Source organism: Mastomys coucha, unplaced genomic scaffold (assembly GCF_008632895.1).
Source record: "Mastomys coucha isolate ucsf_1 unplaced genomic scaffold, UCSF_Mcou_1 pScaffold22, whole genome shotgun sequence".
In the NCBI taxonomy this organism is placed as follows: Eukaryota; Metazoa; Chordata; class Mammalia; order Rodentia; family Muridae; genus Mastomys; species Mastomys coucha.
The window spans coordinates 187,652,598-187,669,402 of NW_022196905.1; the positions used below are offsets into that span (position 1 = coordinate 187,652,598).

The window sequence follows — 16,805 nt, forward strand, 5'->3', positions numbered from 1 at the left end:
TCAGCTAAGGTTTCAGGACTATGCTGTGACTGATTTCTGTGAAATACAAATATACCTCAACAACCAAGCCTAATTAAATACAGGTCAAATGCGGTCAGAGTGGCAGAACCCAGATTGTAACAACCTTTACTGAACAACCACCACAGGAAACTTAAACTGTCACCCTACTGTCCCTTCCAACAGTCAGGGAGGTTGTTCTGAAAGAACTCAAGAGAATGGCAAAGGACAGAAAGTTAAGCGGCCTTGAACAGACTGGTAGAGAACACTCTGACTTGCTGTGCTGTTAGGTCGCCCTCCACCCCCCAAATGTGACATGTCAGGGCAGAGACAAAACATCTTTGTTATTACACCAAGGGTTGAGATCCCCAGCTCTGTACTTCATTAGTGACATTACTGGGGAAAAACTATTTAAATTTTTGTCTCAATTTCTTCTCTTTTTTTTTCATAGTGTCTACAGCAGTAATTCTCAATCTTCCTAACGCTGCGATCCTCATACTGTGGTGACCTCCATCCATGAGACCATCTTGTTACTCCTTCATAACTGTGATTTTTTTCTACTGTTATGAATTGTAAATATCTGATTGCAGACTGTCTGATACTCGACCCCCAAAAGGGTCACGACCTACAGGTTGAGAACCACTGGTCAATAGTGATGTTGACCTTACGGTGACTTTGGGAATTAGGTAGGACCATGGATGTTGAACATACTGCCTTTGGGACCTAGTATTTAAAATATACAGTCTCCAAGCCTGTTTAGATCTAAACCATTTCTTTTTCACCCATATTTAAATTTATTCCAACATAAAATTAATTTAATTATAAAAAATTATTTATTTAAAAAACTGAATTTAGTTATTAAAAGAAGCCATTTAAAAAGATCTTAGCCCATACTGAGGGGGGAGGTTGACCTCCTTACACTATTGACATAAGTGTCTTCCTGATCCTCAGCCAAGAGCCCTTCCCAGAGGGAGTGGGATACTTCCACTGAGATACAGGGGGACTTAATGATTTTGGGATAAGAGACAATGGCTTTAGAGCAAACAGAAGACATGGAGTTCACTGGGGCGCTAGAAGATGAGAAAGGTTATATACAAACAGTTATAAGGCGAGTAAAGAAAGCTGTCCTGTTTCAGAACTGTGACTGGGCCAACTCTCACATACACTGCCTAAGAAACACCTCTTAGTTCTAACGTCAGGTGACGTTAGGAGTTAGGGTGATGGGCCCTGGGGTTCTCATTCCCACAGTGGGGGAAATTTCTCTTCTCGGGAAAACTGTCCTGCAGGATTGACACTAACATTGGGAATTTTGTTCTCTCCTTATTTAAGGACAGCTTAAATATCCTTAAAAATCCCAAATAAAATCCAAGCGGGCTGCTGTTAATTTCCACATTTAAGAGCCATGCACTCACATTTATCCTTCATGGTAAGCAAGCCCTGTGCCAGCAGGCTTGCTCAGCTTTCGAAGCTATAATGGCAACTCAGTGTAAAAAAACAGTCAGAATTTCCTGAGCCTCGCATAACTCCGGAGGTTTACCGCACCACTCACATACCTTGTGAAGATTCATTTTAAAATTTAATCTTAAGAGTGTACTGAGTTGTGCACAGTTCTTGAGTACATAGGAGGTATAAATTTATAATGTGTGATGATCAAATGAAAGTACTGATAAGCATCGCTTCTATATTGTGTCTCATGGATTCTTCTCTTCCAGGTATTTTACATCGATCATAAAATGTTAGAGACTATGTCTCCCAGTCTGGGCTGTAAACACCAGGGATGATTTCCCCTAACAACTGTATTTTGATATTTATTATATGACCTCTCTCATATTTCCTCTCCGTCTCTCCTTCCTAGTTTCTGGTGATTTCTGAAGTCTTCCTAAGAGATTGACTCTTTCAGCTTCTACTAATTTATGAGAACATATTTCATTTGTCCTAATGTGAGTAGTTTATTTCATTTAACAGGATGTCTTCTGATTCTATCAAAATTAAAGAGTGTTAATATTTTGTGTACATGATATAATAATGCTTTTCAATAACTTCCCTCCAACTCTGTACTGAGCACTCTCTGCATGTGAACAATTAAGAAGGAATGTGAGATGCAGAAAAGTTATGCATCTAGTTTTCAATGAGTACAGTTTAGACATAAAATGTGAAAAATTAATACTAAAGTATTCCGGTTAATGTTCAAAGCATCCTATGAAGGATTATAGAAAAAACAATAAACAGAAACACAAGGCACATGGCTAGCAGATTCCACAATAGGAGCCCACCCAGGACAGTTGGTACTCATACTTAGGAGACAGAGGTAGAAGGATTGGAAGTTAATGGCATCCTCAGCTTTACATAGCAAGTTAAAGACCAGCCTTGGATACATAGGAAGCTGTTTTAAAACCAAAGACAAGACAAAAACAAAACCTCTAAATAAAGCTCCAGCTGCTGAGGAAGTGACAAATGTGACCTCATGAACTTACTTACGATGCTACAGCTGCAAAGGGAAGTTAACGGGAGGAAGAGCGAGCTTGGGATCAGGAATAAAGAAAGAGCTTGGGTAGCTACACGTGTGACACAGGGTGACTATCTTCAATATATAAACACCCCCAAAAACTGAAACAAGAAATTAAACAAACTAATCAATAAATGGAATGGTGAAACTGACAGTTCCCAAAAGAAAACCAGGAACGGCCAGTAAACGGGTCCCTCCAGTCATCAGAGAAATACAAATTAAAACCACCTTGAGATTCCATTTTCTCCCAATCTGGAATGGCGATTACATTTTAAAAATGCTGGCAAGGCTGTGGACAAAAGTAACTCTTCTATACCACTGCTGGGAATATAAACTAGTATAACTTCTATAGATAAAATGAAAAGAGTTCCTTCAAAAAAATCCTAAAAGTACTGCATAATTCAAATGTAGCACCCCTGCGTATTTACCCACAGGACCTAAGTCCTACCACAGAGACACTTGCACAGTTCTCTGTACCACAGCACTGTTCACTGTAGCTCAGTCATGGAACTAAGCTAGGTGTGCAACAACAGAGGAATGGAAACAACATACACACACACACACACACACACACACACACACACACATGCTAGAACATAAAGAAGGAAGTTACATCGTTTGCAGGAAAACAGATACCTTTGGAGACAATCATATACTGACAATTAAACCAACCTCAGTGAAACAAAGTACTTTTTTTCTCTTATGTGGTGGCGAGATTTCATATAAACATGTGAAATCATATATGTACATATGGCATAAAAATAGAAGAAAAACTGAGCAAGGGATAATGGTAGGGAGAAGGGTGAGGCAGAGGAAGGTAAGGACACACGGGGAACGTGTAGACACAGCACACTATTTACTTTTGAATAAAAGTGTCCTCGCATGATACAGGGCCTATACAATGACTAGATACAGTGGAAACCAAAAAGAAGGGTGAACAGGTGGATGAACACACTTCCTGTTGTAATTTCCTCCACTGAGAGAGTTTATGTGGAAGAGAGACTTTTAAATGGGATCTCCAAGGATGTGCAGCAGCAGGCTGGAGAGATGGCTCAGCGGTTAAGAGCACTGACTGCTCTTCTGCAGGTCCTGAGTTCAAATCCCAGCAACTACATGGTGGCTCACAACTACCCGTAATGAGATCTGATGCCCTCTTCTGGTGTTTCTGAAGACAGCTACAGCGAACTTATGTATAATAATAAATAAATCTTTAAAAAAAAAAAAGAAAAACAAAGGGCACACAGCAGCAGTAGGGTGTGTGGCTACAGTGGAATCATGGTCACACCAGACAGTGTGTGCATTTTTCCCCCTGATCAAGCATCCTTTGAAACCGACTTGGTACCCTCAAATGTAAAGCTGCAAGGTCCTATGGACAAAAACAACCTTAGCAATGAACAAAAGGTGGCATGCTTTCTGTCCCACAGTGGAAGGGGTGACTGCGAGTGTGGCTGAACCCACAGAGAGGAGGGGTGCCTGAGGGCCTGCCAAGGTGGGTTTGGAATTGTTTTGAAATATTCCAAGTATGCAAATTACCCAAAGGGCCCAATACTCTGAGGCATACTGTTACTAAACAACAATACTGACAGTGCACTGGGGGAGGTGGTAAAGTCATGCTTTCAGATATGCCACTTTCATGTTCAATGCAACTTTGGCAAGTATTTTGACCATTTTATTATTATTTAAAAAAAGATTTTATATTATGGATGTGATGTGATGTTATGTTATGTATATTTAAAAAAAAAGAGTTCTGTCATAATCAAAACCCTAAACCTAATGAAACACACCTTTTCTTAGTTCACAGAAACTAAGTGCCTCAAAGTGATACTCTTCTTAGAGAGTCTCTTACTGTGAGCGTGTAAATCAGACACCTTCAGCCATGAATGTGACACACATAGGTCCCCAGGCCAAATTACACACATTTCATGGGCTATATATTAATTGAAGAGAAAAAAAGTCCAAGGAATATTTTTTCTCTTGGAGAAGTGAAAGCAACATGCAGGTGGTGGAAATGGAACACTCTGATTGTGTCCTAGCCTTGGCTCGACAGCTCCTGAGGGCTCGGCCCTGGTTAGGCAATGGTTGATGTGGTCACATGCAATGGGCATCCTCTACTGGAGAGTTTAGACTGCCAGCAACACAGGCCGAGGGCCCGCTAACAGCAAGACCACTCGTCAGGGGTCTGCTTGTGCTGGTTGCAGGTAGCACTGACATTTTTAACATATATATTTTTTTCCATACAACAAGTTTGTGAAGTAAAAGCAGAGGAAACCTACCTGACCCTTTCTGGACTGGCTCCATTCCCCAGGTAGCTTTGATGCTAAAGCCTGGTGCATGCTAGGGGAATGCATCCAAGCACAAGAAGGAGCCAGTAACAGAAATGGAAGTCCTAGAATCTGTAATAAGAAGAAAGAGTCAACGTTTGAGTAATAGTATCCTAAGTGAGCATTTCAGATAAGTTACTGCAGGCCTGTGGATTACAATGACAATCTGGGACTTTACCTTGTAGAATACATACATACATACATATATACATACATACATATACACACACACGTATATACCTACATACATATATATATATACATACATACACATATACACATACACACATATATATTTGTACATACATACATACATATACACACACATATATACCCACATACACATATATACATACATACATATACACATATACACACACATATTTGTACATGCATACATACACACATATACATATACACATATATACATACATATACACACATACATACATATACATATACACATACCTACCTACATACATATACACATACATACATACATATACACACATACATACATACACACACACACACACATATATGTACATACATACATACATACATACATACAGGATAAGGGATGCTCTTCTTACAAATCAGGGTTTGTGACATTGACATAAGTTCTGTCCAAAACACCTTTAAAGGGCTCTGTGAATGTACTTTTCTAGTGATGATTTTACGGACAGGGGTGGGGGTGAGGGAGTCGTCCTCCCCATCCTTTCATCCTGTTTGCACAAAACAGCTGTATCCCAATTATGCCTAGCCCATAGATCACAGCCACGAGCACTGTGCCGACATTCCCACTGCAGTGTCTCGGGAATCTGCAGTGTCACCACCCTCCCCCCCCCCCTTCTGATTCTTTTCTGCAAAGTGAAGTCACAGGGACCAATCAGCCAACCTGACTTCTCACTCCCCTGCCCAGAATCCTTTGTGAGACGATATGAGTCATAGCTCCAAGAAAAGCCACAGCCTGCGTGTGTCTGTCAGCTCCTTTGTCTGTGCAGTGCGGAGACTTGCAGGGTAGGACAGACCCCAGGTGTCTCTAAGGGACCCAGGCACCATCTTGTGTGTAAGTCCCCTTGCATACATATATATGTTTTTAAATCGCCGAAAGAGTAAAAAGGGCACATACCTCCAAAATGCTTGAAGAAAGAACACACTGTTAAATTGGATCTGGCATCGCACACACAACACACTGCAAATAACAGACCTGCAGACCTGATACATTTTCCTTCTTTGAGGTTTTTTTTTTTTAAGGCTGGGTTTTTAATTGTCACGGAGGACGACGAATCTCCCACCTACATGTGACGGGAAGTTCTATAGCACACCGGATCAAAGTTTAGCTGCAGTGAGCTGTTTACCATGGATCCCAGTTGCCCTGCAAGTCTTTGCAAGCCCAGGGCTCGTCACCCATCAGGCTGGCAGCCCTAGCAGCAGAACGGCTCAGCCACTGCCCATAAAGGCAGTGTGGGGAATGAGGTCACTATGTCAGGAACTGGATGTCAGCATCAGGCTCTCCAGAGCTGACAGCATGACTGGTGGGAGTCACAGGATTTGTGGCTTTATGTCGATGCTTTGTCTGCTATTTGAAATTTAAAAAAACAAATTCTATGTCTAAGATCAGTAAGAGAAGGGAAAAAAAAAAAACCAAACCAGTTACATATCTATGCAAAAATGTCTTGCTCATTGCGCCATCTGTACCAGGCTCATTATTAGCCCATGCTGAACACATCCTACATTTATGTGTATATGTGTTGTATACAAACATATATAAGCACTCGCGTGTATGTGTGTGCTCGCGCATGCACACACACACACACACACACACACACACACACACACCAGACTTCATAGGGCAGAAGTACTCAGAAAACATTCAGCCTGTATTGACAGATGAACCACCACAACATCCTCAGGAAGAAAGGAAAGGAAAGGTTGGCAGGAGACAGGAATGTTAGCCATCAAACAAAGCAGGCAGAAAGAGAACAAGGGTGAAATGACTCTACTGTATTTAAATAGCACTACCCAGTAGTCCCAAGGTAGCACCCAACAGGCATCGTTACTCTCTCACCTCAGGACCAAACAGACACACCCACCAGTGACCCACACTCAGATACCAGATAGATCTGGATAGCGGATGATGTGTGTACCGGCAAGCTCACCACATCCTCCTGAACACAGCAGCCTAACTCCAAAGCAAAGCCAGAACTGAAGCCAGTTACTATAAACACAAGAAGGTCCTCACCAGGGCTCTTTCCACTTGCTTCCATCCTTCCTCTGTAGCCCAGGCTCGTCTCCTACTTTCTGTAATCCTCCTGTCTCAGCCTCAACAGTGCTGTGATGGTGAGGATGGTAAGCATCAGTCTCCACCTCTGGCAGCTTGTCCAAATTGTTGAGTTGGAAGAACTCAGGGGATTTTACCAGGCTCAGGTCTCGACATAACTTTTCATGCAATTTCTCTGGTTTGGCCTTTTCTAAGACACACCACCATGAAACTCAGGCCCTGTCCCAAGCCAGCCACAGCCCTCTGGCGAGTACCAGTCACCTCCTCCCTGACAGTGATTCCTGGTATGGCCTTGGGAAGCTGTTAAAATGTGCAAGTACCTTTGGCCTGTCAACATATCCAATAGCTACAAATATATATCAGCCTGGTCTCCATGTGCCATATCACCTCATCTCTAGTCGCTTGCAATTTCAGATACCTACCTAGCATGCTGACTGTGCATGTATTCATGTACTGGCTGATTGATATGCTTGATTCTAATGCTACAAAACAAACAAACACAAACAAATTCCCCTCCAAAAATACCCACAACTGCTTGGTGTCTGTCATCTGGTTCCTTTCAGTCCCTCAGCTCCTGTGTTTCTTCTTTTACTGACCTGGATCATCAAGCTCATGCTGTAGACGCCATGGTTCTCCTTGTCACCCTACTCTGGCTACGTTATAGACTCTGTACCCACTAATCTGCGAATGTAATAGACACTAGCTATTGTATATCACTGACAATCCCTCTGTAGCTATTGCTAAACCAGGTAATGTTTGAATATCATGGCTTCATACACTTAAAAAAAAAAAGACCAACAACCCATAACTGATACCTTTTATGCTTTTTAAGAAATGCCTTGGTTGTGAATTTCCTTTCCAATGCACTCTTAATTCTCTCCTCATGGTCGGTCACTGTAGACTGAACTTGTGGCTCAGGAGTGGGGCCTTCTATCGATGCACCCCAAAACTAATCAATTCTCTTTCAATTTGGGCTGGATCCTTGATTATAAATCCACCCCATTCTACCCAATGGGTCCATGAAGGTCAGCCTTCATTGCCTGGAATCACCTAGGAGACTGGGTGTGTCTATGAGAGGTTTCCAAAGAGGCTCAACTGAGGAGAGATGACCACTGACTATGGCAGCTCTTTCCCTTTTATGACTACAGATTTGATGTAGCCGCCTTCCCTTCTGTTGCCATGACAATATCATTAGCCCTGGCATCTTAAAGCCCTCCAGGGAAGTAGCAGCTCATTGTACTACCTTTAACAGCTAAGGATTTCAGTTTTTTCTATGTATATTAAAGGTTAAATCACTGGGTGGAGAGAAACGAAAGCTCAAGCATGCAAAGGGCTAGAAAAATGGCAATGAAAGATGTGTCCAAAGTTTCCAATGTCTAAATATGCACATTTCTATCCTGAGGAGGGCCTGTTCTGTTCATAGATACAAGTAGCTAACTCTCACAGCAAACCTGAAAGACATGTCGCATTTTTAAAAGAATCAGCCTTCCTTCAGATGGCATAGCCACTGAGTTCAAGGCAGGATCAGAATCCCAGAGAGTAGCTCCAGGGTCTGCACTTGATGCGAGACACACACACACACACACACACAAAGAAAAATAACGCAAGCAAGAAAGACATTTGCAAGTTTTAGACATCGGTGGGCATGAGGGTCAAAAATCAGCTCCAGCAGTGATGAACAGTCCCCTCCTCTGCCTGCCTTCAGTTCCTTTAGTATCAGCTTTGGTGACAGCGGAGGATTCCAAAGGTGACCTGCTCAGTTGATGAGGTGTGAAAAAAAGGCAGTGCTTGGCACCTGGAGTGCTCCTTAGCAGAAGAGTGAATTGCAGCATGAGTGACACGGTCACACAGAACTGTAATAAACATTTGGATGACTAACGGTCTGGCAAAGTCATTGGAGCTTCTGCCTTTGAAACCGCAGACAGCAGTACCTACCCTTGAATCAATTAAAAACATCGACTGGGTGCCTAACTGTACTGCTGTATGGTTACTTGGGATGATTTAAGTTTGTGTAAGATAGCAGACATGGTGTGCACACCAGTGTGTGCTTTTTTTTTCTTTTTTTCCCACAAGCAAATAAAATAATCGACTTCTACCTGTGAGAAGTTCGAAATCCACTGGAGAAGAAAAAGGTACTCACATCTCAGTAGAAAGAAATATGGGGTGGGGTCTGTCAAGGTGGGGCCTGGGGAGCCTCCAGAGAACTCGGGTGAAGAGAACTGAGTTTGGAGGAGATGTGGATGGTGTCAAAGGAGAGTGGAACTTCTTTTAGAACCTGACAGGCGAGAGAAGGCAGGCATCCACCTTAGTGTGGTCCTGGGAAGTGCCTGAGCAGCAGACACTGAAGGAAGGGACAGATGATCTAGAGACAGGAAGCCTGAGCCAAGATGATACTCAGGGCTGGGAGGTAGGGGGATAAGCCTCCTGGGGGTCAGCATTCATTCTGAGAAGTAAAAGAGCAGGCAGAAAGGGTGGTGCAAGGTCAGGGTAAAAGCATCCAACGGGGTCAGAGAAGGATTCACCTTACACTTGCAGAGATTTCCAGTCAGCGTTTGTTAAAGCCATTAGTTAGGTTTATCCCTTGGAAGCTTTTCATCTATAGGAACCTGCACTCTTAAAACGAAATCGGTGCTAAGCACTCGACAACTGGCCAAAGGTAACAAGATAGGTTGACACTCTCAAAGAGGCTTTCCTAGGGACTTCTGTCTCCCTTACCACCCAGGAGTCTTCGATGCCAACACTTTCTGCCTTATGCAAGACTCTTCCAATAGGCTGGAAAGAAAACCTCTAGTCTACAACAACAGTCTGGTTCAAGTACTTGCTCAGTGTGGCACACAAGACACAGTGCTTGTTGCTGAGGTCAACGTGAGCTAAGTATGTATGGCGCCTTGACTTACAGTTTGGTCATTCAAAGGAGAGGGAAACTGTGCCATGAAAAGGAAGGATGGGCCGGGCAGTGATGGCACACACCTTTAATCCCAGCACTTGGGAGGCAGAGGCAGGCAGATTTCTGAGTTCAAGGCCAGCATGGTCTACAGAGTGAGTTCCAGGACAGCCAGGACTACACAGAGAACCCTGTCTCGAAAAACCAAAAAGAAAAAGAAAGGAAGAAAGAAAGAAAGAAAGGAAGGAAGGAAGGAAGGAAGAGAGAAAGAAAGAAAAGGAAGGATGGTGATCATTTCTGATCTGAGAAGACACCAAAGTAGTGCGGTGAGACTGGGCAAGGGCTTCAGGGACAGTGAGGTGGGGTAGGGTGTGGCAGCATAGCTGGGTAGGAATGGAGAAGAGGAAAGACAGGGACAGCTTACCAGGTAGCAAAGCAAAATAACAGAGCCAATGTGGTTAGAAGTATCATGGAGTTTTAGATAAAGGATAGATGCCTGTCTAGATTGGCTAAGATGGAGTGGTATTCACTCATTTACATACAAACATATATATATACATGCATGCATGCATACATTCATACACACCAATGTGAGAGATCAACAGAAAGGAGATAGATAGACAGACAGATGATGGAAAGGAGAGACAGAGACAAAGAGCCATGCTGCATGCCTGTGGAAGACATTAAACAAACAGATAAAGTCCCAGCATGTTTTTACAGATTGGTGGGACTGGTGACAAGATTTCTTTGTCTGCAAGTATAAGATATGTTCAAAGAAAGCAAATATTGGGGTGTGGCCTTTACTTTCACCAATTTCAAAAGACCAGACAAGATGCTGGCTGTTTACCCAGGGGAAAAGAGAGAAACCAATGTAGGTAAGAATTGATCTATGTTTCACGAAAATATCCAGAATGAAGAAATTAGGAGCTAATCAAAACTGTGATTTGAGCTGGAGGGTTGCTCAGTGGTGAAGTGTTTGCCTAGGATGCTCGAGGGCCTGGGCTGAATCTCCAGCTCAGGGAAGGACAGAAACACATTCCAGGGGGGGGGGGTGCCACACACATCTTAAAACCAATTGCCTAGACTACATACCAAAGTCTGGGCCATAGTAGTGGCCTAACACTTGGAATATTGCCAAGTGTGGGATATTAGTCCAAACTGAAAAACAAAAATTACAGAAGAGCATTCTTCAAAGAGTAGTCCCTGTGTACCAGCAGATAAAAACTCACAAAGTAAAAACCCAACAAAAGCAGTTAAAAACAAACAAACAAACAAACAAACAACCCCAGAAACTTCCAGAGTTTACAGGGCCTCTCTAGCTCCAGATTTACTGAGTTAAGTGTACTCTTATAATGAGAGAGAAAAAAAGTTTTCAATTAAAGTCAGATTAGATGCAACAGAGGATGGGAGAGCAATTAAATAAAGAACAAACACCCTTGGTATGGCTCCAGGTAGAAGAGGGGTCAGACATGAAGCCTGAACAAGAGGTGGGCCACTATGGTCCTCACATCTTTGCGGCCGGCCTGGCCTGTAATCAGAATGGTTCCCATAGTGTAAGACCAGAGTAAGGATGGCTCGAAGCTAGGAGACGGCGAAAGTCATCCAATGCATTGTCCTTGGATGGGATGGTACCAAGACCTAGATGGGAGAGCTGGCTTGGTCAGGTGATCGAGTTGAGTTAAGCCAAAGACACTTCCCTGTCTCTTGGACATGTATTATTCTATTAGTTTATAAATACATTAAAAGAAATGTAATCCCGATTACCTACACTCTAAGGTTTCTCCAGAAGTCCGATAAGAAAATACAAATAAAACATGAAGATACAGCATGATGTCAACTTTTCCCTTCTGTTCTTGGTTCCTCTAACTGATGTCGGAAGACAAGAAAGGACAGGCTGAAATCACTGGGCTGAGCGAGGGGGTGAGAACCTGTAACTCTAACTAACTCTTTCTAATTCTCGGGAAGCTGAGGCAGGGGGATTCTAGGCTCAAGGACAAATGGCTATGAAGGCAAGTCCATACAAAGAAAGCAAAGTTTAAAAAGCTAAGAGCCTGTACAATTTTTTTTTTATTTTTGTTTTTGGTGAAAAGGGAAAGATTCAAGTTTTGTTTTATAATTAAACAACACTCGGGAAAGAGAAAGAAGTTGGACTGCCTCTCACCGTAAGACTATTACTACACAGTGCTTGGGTGTGTGGGGATTACATCTGTGACCAATTGGGCTAGAGCACACCTGAGAATAACACTCAGACACTCCTACCAACTGCTCCCAGCTGCAAGGAGAGTGAAGGTATGTTTTCAGAAGCCTACTATTTGTAGGGGTAAATGTGTGATTCTATTGATTTATTTAGCATTGTGTGTGTGTGTGTGTGTGTGTGTGTGTGTGTGTGTGTACATACATATGTGGAGGCCAGAGGTCCTTGCCACCCACCTTCCTTGATTCCTCTCCATTGTAACTTTTGAGGCAAGATCTCTCACTGAATCTGAAGTTCGCTGACTCAAGATTAACTGGCTAGGGATCCTAGCCCATGAGCACATCTGTAAGGGCAGGCACATCGTTGCCAGCTCTTTGTAGGGGCGCAGGGGAGTCCCAATTGGAATCCTTATGCCTATTCAGTAAGCATACTTGACCAACCGAGCCCCTTCAAGCCCCCAGATCCCACGCTGAAGACTCACGGCACTTCACAACAGACAGCGGTTGGGATTATAAAATCTTTGAAATGTATTTACTCTGGCTTCCAGAATGTACAGGTGAGCATCACTTTGGGGAGTGACTAAGTTTACCTTGAGGTTACAGCAAAAGCCAGTTTGGGTATAATCCCAATCTTGGAGGACAGTTATCCCCCAAATTTGCCAAGCAGCAAATCCACCTGAAAGCAGACTTTAGAATGGTATTTCCCAATTAAGTTTCTCTTGCTTTAAAGATAGAGCATGATGAAGACCTGGAGCTCTTTTAGCTGGAATTAGTTATAAGGTCAAAGAACAGAGAAACCAAATGACTTTATCACTGGCTTATTTAATCGAGGCTGAGTTACCGCTCTGTGGGCGGCACTCCTCAGCTGTAAAGCCGAACTGTGGGGAAACAGGAAGGGTGCAAAGGCTGCCACGCTTCTGAAACAAAGACACAGCTATGGAACTGACCTCCAACCTCAAGGTGCTTCCAATTAAGTGAGGAATGGAAAGTAAGCACACATGTTAAGGAGGCATGGGACACTTTTGCTCACACAGCTCTGGTTAACGGGGGTGGAGGGTGGGGGGTGGTTGGGGGTGAGCATCGCAAAGCAAGCCCAGGCTGAATGTAAAGAGTCCTAGGCTCCATCACAAAGCTGAGCGTAGCAGCACGACTGGCGTTGGATACATACAGTACGCACACTGCAGGTTGTTATTTTTGTTTCTTTGCTTTGTGTGTGTGTGTATGTCTCTTCTAGGCAAGGCCTCTCATTGATCTTGCTGATAGGTGTGTCTACTTGACTCCCTGTCTCTGAGTTCCAAGCACTGCCATTAAAGATGAACCCTAACCTGCCTGCATTTACGTGGATCCTGAGACTCCAAACCCCAGTCCCTAGATTTGCACAAAGTGTGCTTTACCTACTGAGCCATCTCCCCAGGCCATGTGACTTCTCTTAGCTATACACACACACACACACACACACACACACACACACACACACACACACACACACACCTCCACCTCAGGAGGCTCCAGCACCCTCAGCATGCTGCTTTCCTGACAACTCAAGACGCTCTTTGTCTCCTGCCTAAAGTCTATCCAGCCATTGTTCCTACTACCTAGAATGACACAGGTTCAGACAGTTGTGCCCGTCGCCATGTTCTCGCAACCTACCAACAGCCAGAGCAGTAGTTAGCGTTTGTCTTCAGTCTCCCCTTGAGGGTTTCAGTTATAGTCAATCATGATCTGAGGAGAGTAAGTGGAAAGTCCCAGAAGTGAATGATTTGTAAGTTTTACACCTCACGCTGTTTTGCATAATGTGATGATGTGTTCGCCTGGGATGTGAATCATCTCCATCCAGTGTTTCCACTCTGTATATAAGCACTTAGCAGAGATCTCTGTTACCAAGGTAATGGATTTTAGACTATAGTCTTGTGTTCAAACCTTATTTACTTAATAAATGCCCCAAAGAACAAGAGTAGTGTTCTTTGAGTAGTAGTGACTCTGGCTTTTTTCAAATGTGTTAAAGACAGGCTGTAAATTACTTCCCTTGGGTGGAAATACATTAATATTTTTTGAGAGAAGGCAGTGGTGGTGCATGCCTTTAATACCAGCACCTGGGAGGTAGAGGCAGGCGGATTTCCCAGCCTGGTCTACAGAGTGAGTTCCAGGACAGCCAGGGATATACAGAGAAACCCTGTCTCGAAAAACCAAAAAACCAAAAAACCAAAAACCAAACCAAACAAACAAAAAAATATTTTTGAGAGAACCTATAATTGTTCAATCATTGTCGATAAAATATTAATTGTGTCTATCTTAGAAATTAAATTTTATCACAGGTAATGTGTAGGAAAAATACAATGCTAACAATCATGTGAATAGCTTCAATCATCCACTGGGGAGCTTCGAAAAATTCTCCCATAGATAAGGGGAATGCATTACATTTGTTGACTTAAACTATTAACTGGGTTTTGGTTTGCTGTACACCCTCACTAACACACAGATTACTCACCCAATAACATGTTTTTGCTGAGCCAGTTCTCTGTGTTCCCAGCACATACACAGAAAAAAATAATTTAATCAGTTAGCTGACTGATAAGCTAGGCATGGCGGTGTACTCCAGATACAGGGGCAGGAGGATCATGAATTTAGGGCCAAACTAAGTTACCCATGGTAGAAACTTGTCTTTAAAAATCCAACTAAATAAATAATAGAATTCCTTTGTTTTCTGCCATAAACCAGATGAAATAGTTAATTCTTTTGTTCAAATGCTCAAAGACAACAAGGGTATCCTGGAACATTTTTATCACCTTAGACATTTCTGCTGAACAGCACTGGTCTAGTTAATCAACAGGCAATCATAAGAAAACCAGAAACCATTTACTTTTCAACTGTGAAAACCTGCATTGCCAAACATAATATTTAAAAATTAACTGATACAAAACTGAGGTCTTTTGATGTTTGGAGTTCTGCAAATATAAACAAATAAATAAATAGTTGTATATATATAACATCACAGTCAAGAAAGGTACAGTCAGCTATAAAATCATTTCATTACTTCCAAAAAACCTTCCTTATACTGTGTCTAACACCCTTCTAGTCCCCAGAAGCCACCAAGCCATTTTGCCTTTTCTTGGATAGCATAAGGGCACGGTCCTATCTCTTCCAGACTGGCTATTCTCATTGAGCACAATGTTAAAATTCATCCATAACATTGTGTGTAGTCAGAATGAAACCTCTGGCTTTTATGGTATGTGTACAGTTAACCTCAGTGGAACTACTGAACTGACCAGCCAAGTGCCAGTAAAATTTGTAGTCCAAGTAGCAAAGTAGTTCTAGCAGTGCTTTGGTAGATTTCTTGTGAAATTTCCCTAGTCTATCAAGCTATTTGCATAAGATTGCAAAAGATGTGCATCCCTTGTCTTATTGCAATAACTCGGGATACACATGCAGTACGATGTGGAACAGAAATGAAGCTATTTCTGCCCTGTTCTCAGTCTTGAAAGCAGGGTATTGAGTCTTTCCTATTGACTACTCTACTAGTCTCAGAAACGTGTCTTTTATTCATAAATTTTTAAAAAGCTCTTTCACTAATTTTGTTGGTTGCTCTGTCTGGATCTGTTCTTTGCGTTTTCTTGTTTAGTGTGCTACTGTGGTAGATTTCACTTGATTTTTCAAGCACTGAATTGGCCTTCTTTTACTCTGAGGCTTAAGCCACGTGGCCATTACCTATTACTCTTTTTTTTTTAATCTATTGTGGGATTTAACTTTCTATTTTTTTTTTAACTTTTATTACATTATGATGAGAAAAGTTACATGATTTCAATTTATCTGAATTTGTTAACATTTAAAAACATATTTTAATTAAATAGAATTGAATCACATTCTTGTTTCCCAGACAGACCAGAAGGAACTGAAGTCACTAGGCTTGAGGAGTTCCTAAGTGCCTGATCCCGCTGGTCCCAGTTACTCCCAGTGTTGGGACAGATGTTGGTTCCTGCTTACCTCTGATCCTGGGTGTGTCAGAGCACCTGGGAGTGGAGCTTCCTCTGGGTGTTGTGGGGGATTTAACTTTCTAATATTCTGTAGAGGATCCTTTTCTACCTCTGTTCCTAAAGGATATGGAGCTATACTTTCCAATCCTGTCTTGGGTTCTGGCATCAGGACACTGGTGAGTTCTGGTGAGTTTGTAAAATGGGTTGGGACGGATTGCCTGCCCTTCTAGTTTTAAAGCATCACTCTGAACTGGTGTTAGTTCTATGAATGTTTGGTCGGGTTCTCCAATGATGCCATGTAGACCTGGAATAGCTTGGCGTTGGTTCTTCTCAGCAAAGTATGGGTCGCTTGTTCTTTCTAGGATTTGCTTTGCTTGCTTGTGTTACTGAATTTACATTCGTGGAGCTATTTATTTGTTTATTAGTCTTTCAATGTCTGTGGACATTGTAGTGTTGTGCTCTTTCCCCCCTGGTATTGGTAATTTCTTTGGTCAATCTGCCTGGATATCTCTCAGCTTTATCAATCCCTTTAAAGAATCTGTTTTTGATTCCATTGGTTGGCTTCGCTCCTTCTGCTTTCAATTGGCCATTATTATCTCCTTCCTCCTGCTCACTCTGGGTTTACTTTGCTGTTTTTTTTTTTTTTTTT

The 16,805-nt window shown here is 42.4% G+C and overlaps 1 protein-coding gene across 11 annotated transcripts in view; it reads right to left on the reverse strand.

Annotated features, from left to right (window-relative positions):
* The window catches only part of Stox2 (storkhead box 2), a 251,385-nt gene that overhangs the window by 33,637 nt on the left and 200,943 nt on the right, over positions 1 to 16,805 (reverse strand). Inside the window, exons 1-2 of one of the 11 annotated variants that reach the window (XM_031339744.1) lie at positions 5,957 to 6,062; positions 4,777 to 4,896 (exon numbers count right to left, since the gene is read on the reverse strand). The exons of 8 other annotated variants lie outside the window; for them this stretch is intronic. In XM_031339744.1, the coding sequence (XP_031195604.1) occupies positions 4,777 to 4,801 (25 nt within the window). In that variant the 5' untranslated portion in view covers positions 4,802 to 4,896; positions 5,957 to 6,062. Of the gene's footprint in view, positions 1 to 4,776; positions 4,897 to 5,956; positions 6,063 to 7,923; positions 8,288 to 16,805 lie in introns of those variants that run through there. 2 more of the 11 variants (XM_031339745.1, XM_031339743.1) reach the window with 2 other exon arrangements.